The following is a 21,753-nucleotide window of genomic DNA, read 5'->3' as shown; positions in this document are numbered from 1 at the left end:
GTATTAGTAAATATGCAGATGGTGCTAAAATAGGTGGAATTACGGATAATGAAGAAGGTTTTCAAATATTGCAGAGGGATTTGGACTGCTTAGAAGAGTGGGCTGAAAGATGGCAGATGGATGTTAATGCTGATAAGTGTGAAGTGTTTCATTTTGGTAGGATTAATCAAAACAGGACACACATAGTAAATGGGAGGGCATTGAGGAAAGCAGTGGAGCAAAAAGATCCAGGAATAACAGTGCATTGTTCATTGAAGGGAGAAGCTCATGTGGAGAAGGCTTTGGTATGCTGGCCTTTATAAATCAATGCATAGAATACAGGAGTTTGGAAGTGATGTTGAGACTGTTCAAGAATTTGGTGAGGCCAAATTTAGAGTACTGTGTGTAATTCTAGTCACTGAATTATATTAGTGATATCAACAAGGTAGAGAGAATGCAGAGGAGATTTACAAAAATGTTACCTGGGTTTCAGCATCTAGATTACAAGAAAGATTGCAAATTAGGTCTTTATTCTTTGGAGCGTAGAAGGTTGAGAGGGGATTTGATAGAGGTATTTGAGTTTCTGAGAGGAATAGATAGAGTTGATATGTATAGGCTTTTTCCATTGAGAGTAGGAAAGATTGAAACAAGAGGTCATGAGTTAGAGTTAAGGGGCAAAAGGTTAGAAGTTACATGAAGGGGAACTTCTTTACTCAGAGAGTGGAATGAGCTTCCAGGAGAGATAGTGATGGCAGGGTCAATTTTGTCATTTAAGGAAAGATTGGATAGGCTTATGGATGGGAGGGAAATAGAGGGTTATGGGTGGGGTGCAAGTAGGTGGGACTAGAGGAGAGTACTTAGTTCCATATGGATTAGAAGGGCTGAAACAGCCCGTTTCCATGCTGTAAATGTTATATGGTTATATATAATTCAACAATATCTTCAGCCTCCCAGTCCATCACTAGGTGAACTGTTGTTGCTCCAGCCATTTTGTTTCAATAATGTTTTTTCTCTTCTTCCCCTTCTTCATATTTCAGTGATATAAATTCAATTCTATGGCTTTATTCTTGTTCTCTTGTACTGCTGCTACCATTTTATGTCTCTGGGTTACTTGGGAGGTTCTTAAGATGCAAGATTCTAAAAACAGAAGAGAGTTTACTTACTGATGTCTTCCACCATCTCAGGAAGCAGTTCACACATATACATACACCCCACAGTGGGGCACTACAGCTACTGCAGTGTGAAGTTACAAAATAGTTCACATTGTCCTGATGATATAACAATATCTTTACTTCCTATTGATGCTGCAAGACCAGCTGAGTTCCTGCAACATTTTTGTGTTTTTACTACAATCTCAGCATTCGTAGACTTTTATGTTTCACTTCAGGCAATAAATGATCCAACTAATTTGCACAAATTTCAAGGTTAAAATTCTTTCCAATATTTCTGTTTACAAAACATTACTTCTCATTTATTTCCAATTGCAGTTCTTTTCACCATCAAACAATATGTTCATAAACTATTCACTTCCTCCACCTCTGGGTCACTGTGAATGCATTGTGCATCTACAAAATGGACTGCAGTTATGTACTCTTTGGCTTGGCTTCGCGGACGAAGATTTATGGAGGGGGTAAAAAGTCCACGTCAGCTGCAGGCTCGTTTGTGGCTCACAAGTCCGATGCGGGACAGGCAGACACGATTGCAGCGGTTGCAAGGGAAAATTGGTTGGTTGGGGTTGGGTGTTGGGTTTTTCCTCCTTTGCCTTTTGTCAGTGAGGTGGGCTCTGCGGTCTTCTTCAAAGGAGGTTGCTGCCCGCCAAACTGTGAGGCGCCAAGATGCACGGTTTGAGGCGTTATCAGCCCACTGGCGGTGGTCAATGTGGCAGGCACCAAGAGATTTCTTTAGGCAGTCCTTGTACCTTTTCTTTGGTGCACCTCTGTCACGGTGGCCAGTGGAGAGCTCGCCATATAATACGATCTTGGGAAGGCGATGGTCCTCCATTCTGGAGACGTGACCCATCCAGCGCAGCTGGATCTTCAGCAGCGTGGACTCGATGCTGTCGACCTCTGCCATCTCGAGTACTTCGACGTTAGGGGTGTAAGCGCTCCAATGGATGTTGAGGATGGAGCGGAGACAACGCTGGTGGAAGCGTTCTAGGAGCCGTAGGTGGTGCCGGTAGAGGACCCATGATTCGGAGCCGAACAGGAGTGTGGGTATGACAACGGCTCTGTATACGCTTATCTTTGTGAGGTTTTTCAGTTGGTTGTTATGTTGGTTGTTTTTCAGTTGGTTGTTATGTACTAAGGCTACTGCAATAGCAATCCCCTGACGTACCATCAATAATATCAAAAGGCTGGAGTTCTAAAACTCTCAGGCTTTTATTAACTATCAACCTTATTGACTTATCGAAGCAAAGAGAAAGGGGAGCTTGCAAGGGGCTATGGGTAGGATTGCTCTCAGGAGGCGTGTCCAACCAGCAGAAGCCAATCATGGCATAAGAATGGTTTACCACTTCCCCAAATTTGTATTCTCTGCCATCAAGGTCAGTATGACTTTGTTAACCACATCACGTAAAGGTCACATAGAATCCTGTTTAGGATCCTCATTGGGTCTAACCCCTGAAAACACCCTGTCCAACTGGACCACAGCCTCTGACCACCATCGTCACAAGAACAATTAGGAAGGAGCAATAAATGCTGCCTCTGTCAGCAATAACCATGTTCCGTAAATGACTCAGAGAAGCATAAAGCTCAGTAAAGCCCCAGAGACACTGTAGGATTGGACTGAATGTTATAGCTTAATTGTTCATTCTTGGACTACTTGCTCTACTATGTAGACATTGACTTGCCTGCATAGCATTCAAAACAAAACATTTACTTTGGCATTTCTGTATCACAGAACAACATGATATAGTTAGTGATAGATAATTGGGAGATAAATATGGTGCCAGCACATCTAGATGAATTGTTCTTGCTGTGCCATAAAACCCACTAATGTGGTATCGTCAGCAAATTTATAAAAGGTGTTGTTGTTTTACAGAGCCACACAGTCATAGGTACAAAGCGAATGGAGCAGAAGGCTAAGAATATGGTCCTGCGGTACTCCAGTACTGATGGAGATTGTGGAGAAGTTCTTACCATTTCTCACAGTCTGTGGTCTGGAGGTGAGGACATTCAGGATCTATTTACACAATGGAATGGTGAGTCCCAGGTCTTGGAGTTTGCTGATCAATTTTGAGGGAATGGCGGAGTTAAATGCTGAATTGTAGTTGATAAAGAGCGCCCTGATGAATGCATCTTTGCTGTCCAGGTGTTCCAGGGCTTTATGTAGAGCCAGTGAGATGGTATCCACTGTAGTCCTGTGGCTGCAGTATACGAATTGGAATGGATCCATGTCACCGCTCAGACAGGAGCTGAAGAGTCGCCATTAGTATTGCCCAGTGCCCCTTACAGTACAAGAGAAAGAGAAACAAAGAGTGCCCCTTCAGAGCCACTGAGTGTCCATAGATTTTCCTCCAGTGTTCCTGGACCAGATTCAAGGACAGTTTCTCTCTCTATTATAAAACTTCGGACCTGGCCCTGAAATAGTAAAATTATGTTGCCTTTGCTCTGTACGAACTGATTTCTCTTTGTAATTCTGCAGTTCTGTATTTTAATTTTTGTACTATGTATGAGATGTCCACTGGCCTCACTGCAAAACACCCTCTTGTCACTAGAATTTTGATAATAAAAACAAAAAAACTCTTGAGGAGCTCAGCAGGTCTTTCAGCGCCTATAGGAAGTAAAGATATATAACCGACGTTTCAGACCTGAGCCTTTCCACAAGATGTGAGTTGAAAGCAGGCAGATGCCTGAATGATTTTCGCTAAATCTGACAAAGAACTTGAGCTTGAATTAGAGACTGCAAAGGGGATGCAAACCATAGTGAGCATCACCTGAAAATAGCAAGATGCAGGGTGTTATAATTGGGGTATCACCACCTCCACACATTGAAGTCATAATTCCATACCCTCTAGATCAGTGGTTCTCAATCTTTCTTTTTCCACTCACATACCACTTTAAGTATTCCCTCTGCCATAGGTGCTCTGTGATTAGTCAGGGATTGCTTAGGGTGGGATGTGGGTGGGAAGAAAAAGTTTGAAAACCACTGTTTTAATCATTCCTAATTGACTCGTTATGTGCACGGTTTCAGTCCTCCAAAGGAAATGGGCCATGACAATTTTTCTCAAGCACAATATTTCAGTAACAATTGGGTCTAGAGCAGTGATTCTCAACCTTCCCTTCCCACTCACACATCATCTTTTACTAATCACAGAGCATAGGGACTACTTGAAGTGGTATGTGAGTGGAAAGAAAAAGGTTGAGAACCACTCACATGCTCTTCAGGAGTGAAACATGGAAGTCCGAAGGCGCTGTGATTATAGTCAAAACACAGAAATGTTGGAGAACAAAGGACACTGCGAGACTGGCTGAGTTCCTCCCGCATTTCTGTGATCTTTACGTGCCTATCACAGGATTAAGGGTTGTATAAAGAAACTTTAAACCACGTAACCAGCACAACCATTAATCAGCAACATTTCAATTCTACACATATTGTTACAGCAATGGACAACACTTGACCGAAATTTGCAGACAAACATGATTGAAGTAAAAACTCAATGCAGGAGAAACTCAGCAGATCAAACAATATATTTATACAGCAAAGATAAAGATGTTTTGGGCCTGAACCCATCATCAATGTACTCAACTGGTCTTTTACATTGGCCTATATGACTCCAAGTGACAGTCTAAGCAAATCTGGTTTGATTATGACTGCATTGAATTCCATTGTGCAATGAGTCCAATTTCAATTCAAGTTATTTTTGTCAATGCATTCGTTACCAACCCGCTCACCCATCGTGCCCACTTCCTTATTTTCTCACTGTTGTAATAAGCTGCAAGTCAGCTGGTCACACTCATCTCTGAGTTAGATGTTCAACTGCAGAAGGTGAGGCAGAGAAAAATTAGGCTAAATTCCACCCAAGTTCTTGTGTTGGAGGTTTGATGCAGCATGAGATCTCTAAATGTAAGGTAATAAACAACACACTGATTAATTGTAGGAGAACATTCATGTCCATAGTTACTGGTCAACGGCATCATAACATTAGATCCTCAAATCATTATGGCATTGCTCTTGACAGGAGATTTATCGCATGCAAATTAACAGGTCAGAGTCATGTGTTGCAACAGCAACAATACATTTTATAACTCCCTGCCTTTAAATGTAACATTGTGATGTCTAGATTACCATCTCACGGTTTTGACTATCATTCTGACAGACCACATTGACCTTCACTGATCCAAAGGGAAGACTGAAGATCTCCAATATCTCCATTAAAGGATTCTTATTTTGCAAAGCAAGGTGACTCCATCAAGTCAACAGCCTCTTTTACCCAGCCACTTCAAGGCAGGAATATTGTGCCTTTAATGTGCTATACCATTCTATGTAAAAGGTACAAATGCAGAATGGGGATGGGGTGGGAGGTCATTGTAGTCCCCCCTTTAAGCCGGCAGCGGAGGTAGTCACAGTGCCGAATCATGTTCTGCCGCTGTTGTTTGGTTTAGTGTAAAGGAGCAAAACCGGCTTAATGACGTGTCTTCTTCACAACAGCGTTGCAGGATCTCTGTGTAAAAAGGGCTAATGACATCAGAAATCCGTAAAGAAGATCTTACCTAAATGGAGAGAGAATGCAAATAAGTGAAGTTCAGAGGGACTTAGCTGTCCAACTGCATGAATCGTAAAAATTTAGAAGGCAGGTCCAACTGTTAATTAAGAATGGAAAGAGATGACAAGGAAACCAATGAAGATAAGGCAGTGGATATGCTATATCGATTTTTGTAAGACGTTTGACAAAATCCCCATGGTAGGCTCCTTCAGAAAGTCATAGGATCCAAGGAACTTTGGTTGCTTGGTTTCAGAATTGGCTTGCCTGCAGAAAGCAGAGGGTATTCATGACTAATGGCATTCCATAGGGATATGTTCTAGAATCCCTTCTGTTTGTGAATTTTGTAAATGACGGATGAAGAAGTGGAGAGGTGAATCTGTGAGTTTGCATATGATACAAATGTTGGAGGAGTTGTGCATAGTGTAGAAGGTTGATAGGTTACAAGAATTCAGAGTTTGGCAGAGAATTGGCAGATAGAGTTCAATCTGGGGTAAGTGTAAAGTGATGCACTTTGAAAGCACAGACTTAAAGCAGACTAAATGGTGAATGGAAGGCTTCTACAAGTTAAGAAGGTGTATGGCCTGTTGGCCTTCATCTGCTGCTGAAGGATTAAGTTCATGAGTCATGAGGTGATGTTGCAACTTTACAATATTAGCTGCACACTTGGAGCATTGTGTTCAGTTCTGGTCAACTCGTGAGAGCATAGATATACTCTAAGTGCTTTGGAGAGGTGCAGAGGAGATTTACCAGGATGTTGCCTATATTGGAGAACATGTCATATGAAGCAAGATTGACAGAGCTATGGCTTTCCCTTTGGAGCGACAAAGAATGAGAGGTGACCAAAAGGATGTGATTATGAGGGGCTGAGATATGGTGGACAGTCAGCACCTTTTTCCTGGGACAACAATAGCAAATACCAAAGGACATCTGTTTAAGGTGAATGGAGGAAAGTCTAGGGGAGATCCAGAGGTAAGTATTTTACTCAGACAGCAATGGGTGTCTGGAATCCTTTACCAGGGGTGATGGTGGAGGCTGGTACAATGGGAACATTTAAAAGACTCTTAGATTAGCATAAGGATGTAGAAAATTGAGGGTTGTGGATGTAAGATTGAGAAAAAATTAGATTGTTGTGGAGTATGTTTCCTTAGGTCAGCACAACATTGTCGGCTGAAGGGCCTGTACTGTTCTATGTTCAAACAACATATTGTTTTTTAATGTGAAGAGGTTAGTGTTTTAGAACAAGGAAGTTTTACGGCAGTTGCATAGGGTGTTGGTAAAACCACATTTCTGGCCCCCTTACCTAAACAAATTATATAGTTGCATTAGAGGTAGAAAAAAGAAAATTCACCAGGCTAATTCAAGGGAAAAGAGTTATGAACTATTAAGAGAGGGTAGACAGTTTGGACTTGAATTTCTTGGATTCTAAAATATTGAAGGGTAACTTTGTTCATACATATGAGATCTTTAGGAGGACAACAGCAGAGGTTTTTTTTAAATTTTGAAAGAGATAGGAGCAAGGTGATGGAGTTATAAAATAAGGGCCGATCACTTATAACCAAGGAAAGTAGATATTTTATCTCCCAGAATGTAGTGATCCTAAGAATCCCATGTCCATGGGGGTGATGGAGGCCAGTTCATTAGAGATGGAATGAAAGGCAATGTGGAACGAGCGCAGAAGAGAGGCCAGCGTAGGTCAGCTATGACTTCCACTAACTTCCTCCTGTGGACTCCAGGAGTAAATTAGGGGAACATGACCCAGTCCTCATCAAGGGCTCAGTAGTGGAGAGGGTCAAGAACTTCAAATCCCTGTGTGTGAACATCTCCGAAGATGTGTCCCAGAGCCTCTATTTTGATGCAATAATAAAGAAAGCTCGTCAGCGGCTATACTTTGTGAGGTGTGTGAAGAGATTCGGAATGTTACAGAAGAATCTTATAACTTCTACAGGTGTACCGTGGAGAGTATTCTGGCTGGCCGCATCACTGGCTGGTATGGAGACACCAACTCTCTGGACAAGAATAAACTCCAGAGAGTTGTTAACTCGGCCTGCGATATCACAGGCACCAGACTTCACTCCATCGAGGTCATCTACATGAGGCGGCGTCTTAAAAAAGCAGCCTCTATCCTCAAAGATGCCCCACCACCCAGGCCATGCTCTCTTCACTCTGCTACCATCAGGATAAAGGTGCCTAAAGATGAACACTCAGAGGCACAAGGAGAACTTCTTCCCCGATGCCATCAGATTCCTGAATAATCAATGAACCAAAAACACTGCTTTACTTTACAGGCACTGTTATTTTTATTTATTTTATTTACGGCAATGTTGTAAGATGGTTATAATATGAATGCTTGCACACTGCTGCTGTGGCAAAACACCAAATTTCATGACTTGTTCATGACAATAAATTCTGATTGATTCTGACCATAATTTTTTTAAAATTTAGACGTACAGAATGGTACAGGCCACTAGTCCATGACATCCAAATTAACCTACAACTTCTGTACATTTTTTAAGGCTGGGAGGAAAAACAGAGTGCCCGGGTGAAACCCACGCAGACACGGGGAGAGCGCGCAAACTCCTTACAGACCACGCCAGATGCAAATGCAGTTTGCTGGCACTGTAATAACATTACACTAACTGTAACACTAACCACGCTGCCCCCATCATATTAAATGTTAGGGTAGGGGGGCCCATTCCTGCTCCTATTTCCTTTCATTCCTGCATTCAGGAATGTACAATTCTGTAAACAATTAATGGCTCAGTAAGAAGGATGAAAGATCTCTGTATAAACAATTCCACATATGTGACTGCAAAAGCTAAAGGGAGAGGCCAATCTGGCCAAAGAATAAAGAGCAGTCCTGCTTGTAAAGGTTTTTAACTCTTAGTTAATTTTGTGCCTATCTCTTTAAGAGAACTATTATTTGTAGTGTTACCATAGTGACGACGTGGTAATAGCCACCCAGACTAGCGCCTTGATTATTATTTGACAACATGTGAAGGATGCATAAGCACAAGAAAATTTTCTTTGAATTTTTTTGTGTATCTCTTTAAATACCATTATGTATCTCTTTAAAGTTTGAGCTTCTTTATATACATTTTACATCTCTATCATGCAGAAAATACTTTGTTATTTATTATTATGAAAGTCTTAATGCGAAGCTATGCAAAATGTTTATCAACAAATTAAAGCTATGAAAAGCAACAGCCACAGAGTTGGATTTATTGGATTAAAGCGATTGAAATTCAAATAAAAATTTAATTGTGAACTTTGGAGGTGAAGCTCATACAATTTGTCTAAAAGAATTAACAACTTTATTTAAAGCTAGAGGCATCTACACTTTTAAGTGCATAATTAACCTCTTGATCAGTAAAAGGAGTAACTAAATCATCTTTACCAACTTCAGTTAAACTTGATAATACCATTTGTGACATCATGTAACAACTCAGATGTATATAAATTTTCATAGATTTCCTTAAATACATCATTTATTTTTTGTTGTTTAAATGTCACTTCATTGTTATTCTGTTGTATTGCAATAATTGTTCTACAAGGTTGTTCCGTTTTTAATTGGCAAGCTAAAACATTATGAGATCATTCTTCTAATTCATAATATTTCTGCTTTGACCATAATATCATTTTCTCTGTTCTATATATTGACATTATATTATATTTTAATTTCTTATTAATTAAACTTCTATATTTATTCTCCTAAGATGACTTTTGTATTTCTTTTTCAATATCTTTCATATATTTCTTTCTAAGTTTTGAAGTATAACTTATAATTTGTCCCCTTAAATAGCTTTTTACCCATCCCAAATAATAAATTTATCTTCTGTTGAATGTAAATTTGTGTCATAGAACAATTCCATATGTGGTCTTATAAAAAGATAAAAATCTACCCCTTTCTATCATAAAGAATTTAATCTCCATCTAGAATCTAAGTGTTGTTTTTCAGTAAATTCCAATTCAGTCAACAGTGGAGAGTGATCAGAAAATATTCCTGTTTTATAATCAACATTTAAAACTCTTGATTAATTTTGAGTCGAATGCAAAAAAAAATTCTAGAATATGTATCAACTCTACTAGAATAAAAGGAATAATCCCTATCTTTAGGATGTATCCTTCTCCATATATCAATTAAATTCAAATCCTTCACTAAAGAACACTAGTTTAGCCACTTTTGATTTAACTATAGTTCTTGATGATTTATCCAACTAGGTTCCAAACAGAAATTAATATCTCCACCTTCTAAAACATTTTCATAGACATCTACTAAATTCAAAAAAGTATCTTGTATGAATTTCTGATCATCTATATTTGGTGTGTATATATTTAACAAAGTCCACTCCTCAGAAAATATTTCACAATTTACTATTACATATCTATCAGCCGATCTGTAATTACATTTTGAATTTTAACTGGTAGATTTTTCTTATATAAAATTGCTACTACTCTAACTTTAGAATGAAATGTATAAAAATCTATCTGGCCTACCCAATCTCTTTTTAATTTCAAATGTTCTTTTTTGGTTTAATAAGTCTCTTGTAAAAAAGCAATATCTATTCCCAATTTTTTAATGCAGGATTTTAAAAAAATTCTTTTTATAGACCCATTAATATTAAAACTCAAAATCTTAACTGCTTCATTCATTTTCATTATCCATGAATTTAAAAAAAAACTTCCTGTCGATCACTCCTATCCAGGAAGGATTCCCACAAGTTAATTTAGTCATGAATGTCAATGTTTGCAATCCAAGAACATCAAAATTACTCAAAATTAAGACATTATAAAAAGTTATTATAAAAAAAGGAAAAGAAAGATAAAACAAGCCACACCCTCTCTCTCCAAAATGCTGAAGATACTAGTGTTATCACCCTACATTTTATGGGTCATGGTCAAACCGCGAAAACACAGGTAGCTGTCAGAAATAAACAAACATGTCCCCCAACCCTCGGCGGGGGGGGGGGGGGGGAGGGGATCTTTTCTATAGAAACAATAGTACTTCTCCATACAGAATTTCTTCATCCATCAAAAAGAAGAAAAAAAAGGTAAATAAAAGGGGAGAATTACACCCCCTTTTTTATGCATCAGCTTTGATTTATTTCAACAAATCATCATCTATTGTTGCTTGAGTTTTAGATAAACCATTCACATAATCTTCAGCTAGCACATGACTTGTAAAAAACATATTCTGCTGATCTGGCAAAAATACTTTCAAAGTATCTTATAAAAGCTTCTTAACCGGGTTAAACTTTCTTCTTCAATAGAGTTTGACTCAAATCTGGATTTTAAAAAAAATTATCCCCTTCAGAATTCAAAGTTCCATGTTCTCTAGCTCTTCTCATTGTTAAACTAAGTATTCTCTCTCTATCATGATAGTTGAAAAATCTAATCAGGATAGATAGATAGAGGTCTCTGGTTAGGCCCTGGCTTTGGTCTAAGAGCTCGATGAGCTCTCTCAATTAAAATCTTCTTCTCTAAATATTTTTGTTATCTATTCTTGAAAAAAATCAGATCACATCTTGATCTTCTTTACCTTGAGACATTCTCAGAATTTTAAGATTATTCCTTCTGCTGTAATTTTCCAAAATGTCAACTTTCTCAAGCAATTTTTCATTCATAGAAATCTTCATTTATATTTGACCTTTCTTCAATACCTTGTGTTTCTTGAATGTTCCCTTCCAATTTATCAACTCTGTGAAACATTATTTATCCATTCAGATTTGCTTCAATTCTACAGTTAAAAGTTTAAAATCACTCTCCAATGTATCAGAAAGTCTGTCAATTTTAGCTTTGTAGCGGGAGCCCCAGGCGAACAACAGAATCACGCGCAGCCAAAGCAGTTTAGCAAGCGCATTACCAGAGCGCATAACCTTCAACGACGTCCCAGTCCTCCAGCTACAAGCCAGGCACCAGCAATTAGGAAAAGCGCGTGAATAAGAGCCTGCACTTTTTGTGGCACCCGACACCGGTGGCTGAAAAGTAATGGCACTACCGCATCCCAGAAGGCTCAGCGTGAAACGCGCAGAAGAAACTATAAAAGCTGTGGTTAAGCACAATAAAGGGACTGATTCCTGTCTCTACTGTCTCCATTGTCAATTATTGCCACTTGCATAAGGTAGTGCTGTCAGATAGGCCACTACAGTTTCAATTTTATCCATTTTCTTATTAAAAGTCTTTTTCTTGCCTTTACATCTTTCTTCTTCTGAACTTATCCTTTCTTCTTCGCTTCCATAATCCTCTGAATCCTCTTCCACAGGAGAAGTGCTACCCTCCTGTTCAGAGTTGGAGATGTCAGAGTGGCCCTTTGAAAGACTTGAAGTTTTTTTTTTCAATTATTTTTTCCTCTGCAATGCCCATGCCCGACTTCTCTTGCATGCACAGTGCAGTGTTAATTTTTCGAATAGCACCATCTTTGCGGGGTACCGCAGAGAAGGCTCTGGAGGATGGTCCTCCAATTGGGCCCTCACCAGCAGATCCTGCTTCAATGACAAGGTAGGCCCGAGTTCTCTTTCCTTTCTCTCGTCCTGTTTTAATATGGTGTAGTTTTTATAGCTTTTCCTTTATTCAGATAAATATTTTTTCTTCTGATGAGCACTTTAAAGTAACTTTAAAATAGTTTTTGTAACTTTAACTTTGCTTAATATGGACTTTTTTTCAGTTAATCCCTTGGGAGTCGGTAGGTTGCGTGGTGTTCCTCATGACATCACGTGATGTCCCCCTCACAAAGTAAAGTTGAGAAGGAAGTCAAACAATCTGAATGCAAGACTAAAGACACAGTCAGAGAGGACATTTCAGCTTCAGTTCGGACAAACAGTCTTTCTGGGGCTGGTGACAAAGACCTCTCAGTAGTTCCTGTGCAGGTTAAAGATAAAAAAGGGAACTTTATATTGAAGTCCTACGCATTTCCTGAACCACGAAGTACCACATCATATTGTACTGTTGAATTAATGAATAAACTTAATTTTCACGGAAAAAAGATCACAGCTCTTAATGAAGACAATGAATAATGGAAAAAAACATTGAGATTGCTGAATTGAATAGCAATTAATTTTGTGATCTTCCAAGTGGATATACTCAGAAAACTAAGCCTGTGAATAAGGAGAATATTCCATGTCAGGATGATATCAAACTGTATGGCTCATCTAAAGGATGTTTGCTTACCTAAGATTGATGTCAAGATTGAGATGTTAATTGGATTAGATGTACCAAAAGCTCTCAAACCTCCAGAAGTAATAAGGAGTCAAAAAGGTGGACCTTATGCTGTAAGAACGTTATTTGGATGGATGATTAACAGACCATTAGGAGGGAAAATGAATAATGATCAAGAGACGTTGAACGTGAATGTCAACAGAATTTCAGTTGTGAAACTTTATGATCTGTGGGAATAAAATTAATTTTTATGAATATCTCAGAGATATTCAAGAACCTTCAAAGGAGAATAAGCAGTTTCTGGATTTAGTTTCAAATTCTGTTAAACATGTTGATGGTCATTACTGTATAGCATTACCTTTGAAGAAAAGGGAGATTTTTATGCCAGATAATAAAATAATTACAGAACAGCGTATGCTGAATTTGAAGAGTAATTTCAAGAGAAATTCTTCCTTTTATTTGGAATATGTAAATGACATGTTGGACATGATTGAAAAGGTATCTTAAGATATATGTGAAGATGGTTAAAAAAAAGTATTTACCTCATCATGTGTAGCATTTGATTGTGTAGCATAATTTCAAGGAGTTTCATTGAATTCTCAACTTCTACTAGGTCCAGACTTAATCAGTACTTTAATAGCTGTTCTGATAAGATTTTGTAAAGAGCCCATTGTAATTGCTGCAGGTATTGATGTGATGTTTCATCAAATGAAAGTATCAGCAGAAGGTCATGATTTTTTACAATTGTTATGGTGGTCTAAAGGAGATTGAATGCAGAATGACAGTTGATGAACTATTGGGGCAAATTCATCACTGAGTTGTGCAAATTTTTCTCTCAGAAAACATGCTGAAGATAATTTAGTTCTCAAGCTATTAACATCATCAGAAATAATTTCCATGTTGATGATTGTCTTACTTCAGTGGTTTCAGAAAAAGAAGCAGAAGATCTTTATCATGAGTTAAATGAGATTTGTAATAAAGGAGGTTTCTTCCTTACGAAATGCATTAGCAAGAGTCGAGAAGTGTTAGCTGTTATTCCTGAGGCAGAAAGAGCAAAGGAGATAAAAACATTTTGATTTGGATTGTGACGTTCTACCTGCCGAAAGAATTCTAGGGGTGCAGTGGTGTCTTCAATCTGATATTTTCAAATTCAAAATTGTTTTCAAAGAATGGCCTTTAACAAGTAGAGATATTCTTTCAATTGTAAGCTCAGTATGCGATCCTTTGGGAATATTGGCAAGGGTCATCTTATACACCAAATCTACATCAAGCTGTTTTTTGAGTTGAATTTAAGGTCTCAAAAGTATATCGGGCATATAAATCGACTCCCCCACCATTTTTTTAATGATTTTTTGAGGGTTTCAAGACTGGACTTATACACCGAAATATACAGTATGTAAGATTATGAGAGGTAGACACTCAGCACCAGTTTTGTGGGTCAACAATAGCAAATACCAGAGGACACCGGTTTAAGGTGAATGGAGGAGTTTTAGGGGAGATGTCAGAGGCAAGTTTTTAACTCAGAAAGTGGTAGGTGTCTGGAATGCAATAGGGGACATGGTGGTGGAGGCTGGTACAATTGGGACATTCAAAAAATACTTAGATAGGCACATGAGTGTAAGGTATATAGTGTAGCGGCCATGTAGCAAGCCAAGCGGGTGCACAGCACGGCAACGCGAACAGTCATCGGCACGGTTCTGTGGGTGTGCAGAACCATAATACGGGCCTGCATATGATGCAACGGCCGTGTAGCGGGTCGAGCAGGTGCAATGCGACAATGCAAACTGTCGCTGGCACGCTTCTGCGGGTGTTCAGAATCCTAATGCGGATGTCTACCTGCTCATCTCATTAGGGAGTACTGAATGCCAAGGAACGGCACGTTGAGCTACTGAGTCTCCTGCCGGAAGACACGGGACACTTACAAGGCTAAATTTAAACCTGCCGGTCCCGTGGTTCGGCAGCAAACTCATAGTGATGTCCCACCTTGTCCCGTGCAGTCTGGGACACACAGTATTTAAAAGAAGCCTGTAAACCCTGAATAAATCAGTCTTGAGTTGACTACTCTGGCGTGTGTTTGTAGTTCTTTAGTAGCTCTACCGTAGTAGCTGCTACAATAGAATGTTATGGGTGTGAGGTCGGGAAAAATTTGATTGTGTAGAGTAGGTTTACATAGGTCAGCACAACACCATGGGCAGAAGGGACTGTACTGGGCTGCAATGTTCTATATTTCATCGACATCAAAACAACAGAGAACCCAGCATTGATTCCTGCAGAACGTCAGTGGTTATTGACATCTAGTAACAGAACCCTCCCTCCACCACTATATTTTGTCTTCTACAGCCAAGCAAATTTTGAAAACAAATTTGATGTTAGCTCAACAAGTAAGTTGGAGCAGTTAGAATGAGAACATAGACAAATGAGCAGGCAAGATATCCCCATGGTCACCGCGGACGTGGATTTTCCCCAATCGGAGACATTCTCCTCCCTCATTGAACATGCTTCTCTTGTCTTTGTCCCAATTCTGATGAAGGATCTTCTTGGATCCAGCACACTAATTACATCTCAGCAATTCCCAATTTTAGATTTTCAACATCTGAAGTTCTCTTGATTGTCACAACTGAAGCAGCAATATAAATTGTGAAGAAGAGGATCTTTGGCACCAATCTGCAGAACCCCAGCTTGGAGTTGAGGCAATTCACTGCTTTCTGCCCATTAAACCATGCCAATATGCTGTTTGTTTAGGAGCCTTGCCGTTTGGCATGGCAGATTATAGCTTTCCAGCCATCACCGTCTCTGACCCTCTGAATTGTAGTTGTCTCCCCTGTTTCTAAACATGATCTTAATCCGTCTCTCATTTTCATTCTGCTTCTCCTTCTTTTTCCTTCCAGCTTTCCAGTTGTAACTAAATGTTCTAATGTATCTCTTCACGTGATGCGTCCAAAGAATTTTGATTGCAGTTTTCTAACTCTTTTAATAACGTACGTTTTTTTTTGTTCTTTGTAGAACTTTTGCTTGTAATCCTGTCCATGTATGATATGCACGGCATTCTTCTGAGAAACCACATCGGATCTTTCCTCCATTGCATTTGTGATGGTCCATGACTCGCAGCCATACATCAGTATTACATGTATCAATATTAGTCCCAATTATTGTTCATGCCCTCTAGTCTTAATACCATTAGATCTAGGAGCAGAATTGGGCCATTCAGCCCATTATGTCTAATATATTTTCCTCTTAACCTAATTCTTCTGCCTTAGTCACCCTGACTAATCAAGAATCTATCAACCTCTGCTTTAAATCCATCCAATGACTTGGCCTCCACACCCATCTGTGACATCGAATGATACAGATTCACGCCCTTTGGATGAAGAAATGTTTTCTCATCTCTGTTCAAAGGGGACGTCCTTTTATTCTGAGGCTGTTCCCTTAGGTTCCATTTAACAACCTTTGAAAGTACTGCTGGAAGTCCAAATACATCTGATTAACTGGGTTGCCCTCAACTATCTGATCCCTGCAACCTTTTTTTTGAACATTTTTAGTTTTCCATAAATATACTTATCAAAATTTTCCATTTTCAAAATATATAGATATAAATATATATTTATAACTTTTTCTTACTGAACAAAACCCCTTCTCCCCTCTCCCCCACCCCCTTTACAGTATAAATCCGTACACCATCAGGGTTTACAGTTGGGTTTAAAAAAAAATAAAGTCTTAATTGGGGAGGTCACATTTTTTATAATATTAGCACCTTTTTATTTATATTTGGGCCCCTATATAATCTATATATGGTTGTCATATTTTTTATAAATACATCACATTTGTTGTTTAGATTGGATGTGATTTTTTTTCCCATCATGGTATCTGTTAGATTTCCAAGTAATGATCATAGCCAAAGCTATTTTAACAAATTAAATTTAGAATTTAGTTAGTTTATTGCAAATTTCAATAAAGTTGCTCAAAAGATAAAGCTCCAGGTCATCCGTGAAGGCCACGCCTGTTATCCTCGTTAGTATTTCAGTAATATCCTGCCAGAAATGTCTCACCTTTACACACGATCACATAGCATGTACAAATGTTCATATTTCTATTCCACATCATCTAAAATGCATTCCTGATATTTCTGAGTTTGATTTATGTTATTTCTGTGGTGTGAGGTATAATTGGTGCAGAAAATTATATCGTACCAATCTGTATCTTGCATTTATAATTGACATCATGCTGTCCAAACACCAGCATCTTTCCATTACTGCAACTCTTAAATCTGACTCCCATCTCTCTCTCTCTCTTGATCTCCGTAAACCTGCTTTTGCACTTCCCATTTGGAGAGCAAAGTATATCTTAGATATAATTTAGGTATGTATCCCAGCCAAATCTTCATTCTATCTCATTTATTTCAGGTGGGGCCAAGTTTTGTCCCCATCTTTCTCTTAAGAATGATCTTAATGGGAGAAATCAAAAGAATGTCCCATTAGCTACTCCATACTTGTTTCCTAATTGACAAAAGACATAAGAGATACTTCCACATAACAATCATCAACATCTTATTTCTTTGTCATACCATGAATTCAATATTTTGTTACCCAGATTCAGATTCTAATCATATATATTAATACAGAATTATCTTTTTTTTTTGTATGGCCGAACTGGCCTATTCCTGTGGTTTAAATGATTTAACATTCCACTTATAAATGAAATCCTTCATTGTCTCCTCTTATATTGAATTCAGTCCCATTTGAATCCACGATGGGAGCTGTTTTCTTGAAAGAAAACTGATAGAGATCTTGCTTGTGCCGATAGATAATACTTCTTAAAATCTGAACGTCTAAGACCACCCAATTCATAGTCCCATGTTAACTTTTCCATTGCAATTCTTAGTACTTTGTCATTCTATAGGAATTGTCTGAGACAATTGTGTAATAATTTAAAGAATTTTTTTAGTTTGTACAAAAGGCAATGATTGGAAGAAATACTGTAGTCTTGGCATTGCCTTCATTTTTATACAATTTACCATTCCTACTATTGTAATCGGCAGGTCTTTCCATTTCTGTAGATCTTTTTTCTAGTAGAGAGATTCAGTTAAGCTTATATAAATTCTGTAAATTATTATCTGTCATATTCCCAAGGACTTAATTCCATCTTTCTTCCATTTAAATCTACCACCTTTTTGGTATCTATCATAATCTGAATTTTGCAATTGCATTATCTCACTTTTATCCATATTTATTTTATATCCTGATATTCTTCCATATTTTTCTAATATTGTTTGTAATCTTCTCAACGATTCCGCCAGGTCAAATATAAATAATAGCACATCATCAGCCAAATAAACTAATTTATGTTTTTCATTTCCATCGTTGAAGCCCTTAATATCCAGATCCCTTTTTATAATCTCCGCCAGAAGCTCAATAGCTAGGATGAATAATGCTGGTGATAGGGGACACCCCTGTCCATTTGATCTACTCAAGGGAAAATAGATAACATTTGGTTATTAGTTATAATTTTAGCTGTGACAGAGAATTTTTATATAATTTATAAATTTTCTGCCTATACCAGATGTTTCCAACATTTTAAATAAGAAAGATCATTCTAATCAATCAAATGGATTTTCTGCATCTAGGGAAATAGTTATGTTTGGATTCAACCTTGATTTTTGCCTAAGCTACATGAAGAATGTCTGCCTTTAACAAATTCCACCTGATCTGGATGTATTAATTTTGGTAAATACTCACCCACTCTGTTGGCTGGGGCCTTTGCTACAATTTTATAGTCTGCATTCAGAAGTGATATTGGTCTGTATGATGAAGTTTTTAATGATCTCTACCTTTCTTTGGTAGCACTGTAATTAGAGCATTTGAAAAAGTTTCCAGGAGGGTTTGAGTCTCCACCACTTAATCAAAAGTTGCATCAACAAATCTTTAAGTTGTCTATAGAACTCAGGGGGAATTCCATCTTCCCCCAGGGACTTATTAGCTTGCAAAGTACCCAGAGCTTTCTCTATTTCTTCCTTGTAAAAGGAGCATCTAAGTCATACTTTTTCTCTCTCTTCTAGTTTAGGAAGTTCAACATTCGTTAAAAATTCTTCCATCTCATTTTCTTCTCCTACTAATTCTGATTTGTATAGATTCATATAGTATTGTCTAAACATAATATTTATTTCTTTGGATTATATGTTATAGTATCAGCTTCTGTTTCTATTGCATTTATCATTCTGGATAACTTCTCTGCTCAACCAAAACACATCTGTCTTAAGGCCTTCGCATGGCCACACCTCCGGATCACCGCAACTTTAAAGTTCATCACATATGATTTCCCTTTCATAAATCCATGGTGTTTCTCTTCAGAACCATGATTCATTTCTAAATGTCCTGTCACCATATCTGTAGTAAAAGGTTCTAGCATTTCCCCTGCTCCTCCTGCGATTCAGTTAGCATGCAGTCTCCAGTTCAAGTTCATGTCAGCAATCCAGTTGGTCAACCATTATATATATATATATATATATACAGCAGTTTTTGTTTTAAAAAAAAGTGGTGATTGCAGAGTGATTAAGTTAGTAAAGAGCAAAGACAAGTGTGAAGTTCATTCAAGGATCCAAGAGATTTGGGAAACTCTGAATCATGACCCCACACTCATGAATCTTCTTTCTGATGGGTGGTGGCTCAAGAGAATATAGTTGCAGTGAGATAAGACTTTTAATATGTCAGCTGTTTGACCAAGGCAGCAAGGAGTATGATTGAGTCATGGATAGGAGTGGGATGAGGGTGTGGTGGGGTTGTAATATGATAGCCTGAGCTGCTTTCACAATTCTCTCTTGGCTCTTGCAGCCATCACGTAGTGATGTATCTGCACAAATTACTTCCAATGGTCTTCCTATAGAAGTTACTAAAGGATGCCTGTGTTACATATTCCGTTCAAAGTTCAATGTTTAGAGTCCATGCATGACATGACAGGCAACCTTGAAATTCTTTATCCTGGGGGCCAGGCAGAATTTCAACTTATCTTCGCTGCAAAAAAATACTGTACTGAAGGAAAGATACTATACAATAGAGAGAAATGTAAACAAGAAGGATGTGCAAACAAACTGCAATACAGAAAATAAATATTCAATAATAAATAATGTACAAAGTCAGTCTGATTCAGTTAGTTGTTTTAGTGTCTATTTGCAAAATAATACACTGCCTGTATTAATATAAAATTATATTTAGACATTAAGCGCAGTGACAGGCCATTTTGACCCATAAATTGGCCACCCAATTTACACCCATTTAATCTACACCCCAATATGTTTCGAATGATGGGAGTAAACCGGGGCCCCTGGGGAAAACCCATGCAGACATGGGGAGAATGGTCAAACTCCTGACAGACAGTGTGGGATTCGAACCCCAGTCCCAATCGTTTTTAGACTGCAGACATGTAACAGCACAAGCAAGGAAATTTGCTGCTCCATGGGCAGTCTCAGAAGGAACGTACACGGAATTTGAGTCAATTCATGCCCTGCAATTTATCCTGCTCAACTTTTTGGAGGAAGCCTGCAGTGTAAATCGTACCAGAAAAATTCATTGACTGTCATCCACCTTACTGCACATCCAACCCCAGGAACTGTTGCACTCAGGTTTTTGCAGTCTAAAAAGACGCCCAATGCGAAGGATCACACGGGCAATAATTTTGTTAATTTTTTCCGCGATTTTCCCGACATTGCAGTCTAAAAAAAACTGAAATTCTTTTTACCTGCAGGCCAGGCAGAATTTCTACTTGTCGGTAATGTAATGTATAATCAAGAAAAAAGATACATATACAAAAGAGGTAAATGTAAACAAACAAAGATAAACATCCTGACTGTGCAATACAGAAAAAAAAATTCAGTGATAAATAATATACAGACAATCTTCAAATGATTCTCTGATTGAGTTTGTGGTTGAGGAGTCTGATGGTGGACGGGTAGAAGCTGTTCCTGAACCTGGATGTATGAGTCTCGTGGCATTTATACCTTTTTCCAGATGGCAGCAGTGAGAATAGAGCGTGTCCTGGGTGGGATGGATCCTTGATGATTGCTGCTGCTCTCCGACAGCAGTGTTCCATGTCGATTGTTTCAATGGTGGGGAGAGTTCTGTCTGTGATGTAGTGGGCTGTGTCCCTTTTGCAGGGCTTCCCGCTCAGAGGTTTGGGCCCCCACACCCCCCCCCCGCCCAAGCCAGGCCATGATGCAACCGGCCAGCACACTTTCCACCATACATCTATGGAAGCTTGCCAAGGTTTCCGATGTTATACTCAAACTCGGCATACTCCAGAGGAAGCGGAGGCACTGACATGCTTTCTTCACAACGGCATTAGTTCGTTGGATCCCTGACAACTCTGGTGATGTTTCTTCAGATGCACCATGTGTAGCAACAATTAATAAGGCTCACTGCATACCTGAGATATCTAGTTCAATCACTTGACTATAAGGCAATCAACTGTCATTGAGCATTGCGCAGAATTCAGATGTCCTGGGAATATCACACTTACCTGAAACAGTGGTGTATTTTTACCTCCTATGGATGCTCCGAGACCTGCTGACTTCCTCCAGCATTTTTATATTTTTACTATATCACACTTCAGCCCTGTCACAATTTCAAATTGATCTTCCCATAAAATGGTCCAGCCTCAATCTGTTGAACTGTAATGCAGTGGGAATACTTTATCTGGCATTAATATTTTTTAAAAAACACACGTAAAATTCACTTGTCTTTGATTCAGAAGAGACAAAACAACTCCCCCAAGAATGCTTCAACTACGATAATGAGTTCCCTTCATGTAAAAGGACTGAAAACTGCTGTCTTGACTTGTTAATATCAGTTTACTTGGGAACATTGTGTACAAATTACTGATGAGGCCAGCTCCTTCTGCAAAAAAGAAAACATCATCAAGTACTGTGACAT

General features: G+C 38.6%; 1 protein-coding gene across 3 annotated transcripts in view; it reads right to left on the bottom strand.

The window, feature by feature from the left end:
• The window catches only part of LOC138764726 (15-hydroxyprostaglandin dehydrogenase [NAD(+)]-like), a 98,978-nt gene that overhangs the window by 51,057 nt on the left and 26,168 nt on the right, over window positions 1–21,753 (bottom strand). The window contains exon 5 of one of the 3 annotated variants that reach the window (XM_069940986.1): window positions 19,971–21,717. The exons of the other annotated variants lie outside the window; for them this stretch is intronic. Coding sequence (XP_069797087.1) covers window positions 21,602–21,717 — 116 coding nt within the window. The 3' untranslated portion in view covers window positions 19,971–21,601. Of the gene's footprint in view, window positions 1–19,970; window positions 21,718–21,753 lie in introns of those variants that run through there. 3 annotated transcript variants of the gene reach the window in all.

This window comes from Narcine bancroftii, chromosome 1, assembly GCF_036971445.1.
Source record: "Narcine bancroftii isolate sNarBan1 chromosome 1, sNarBan1.hap1, whole genome shotgun sequence".
NCBI classification, from domain to species: Eukaryota; Metazoa; Chordata; class Chondrichthyes; order Torpediniformes; family Narcinidae; genus Narcine; species Narcine bancroftii.
Note: the sequence above shows the minus strand (reverse complement) of the source record. Positions and strands in the feature narration are given on the sequence as shown.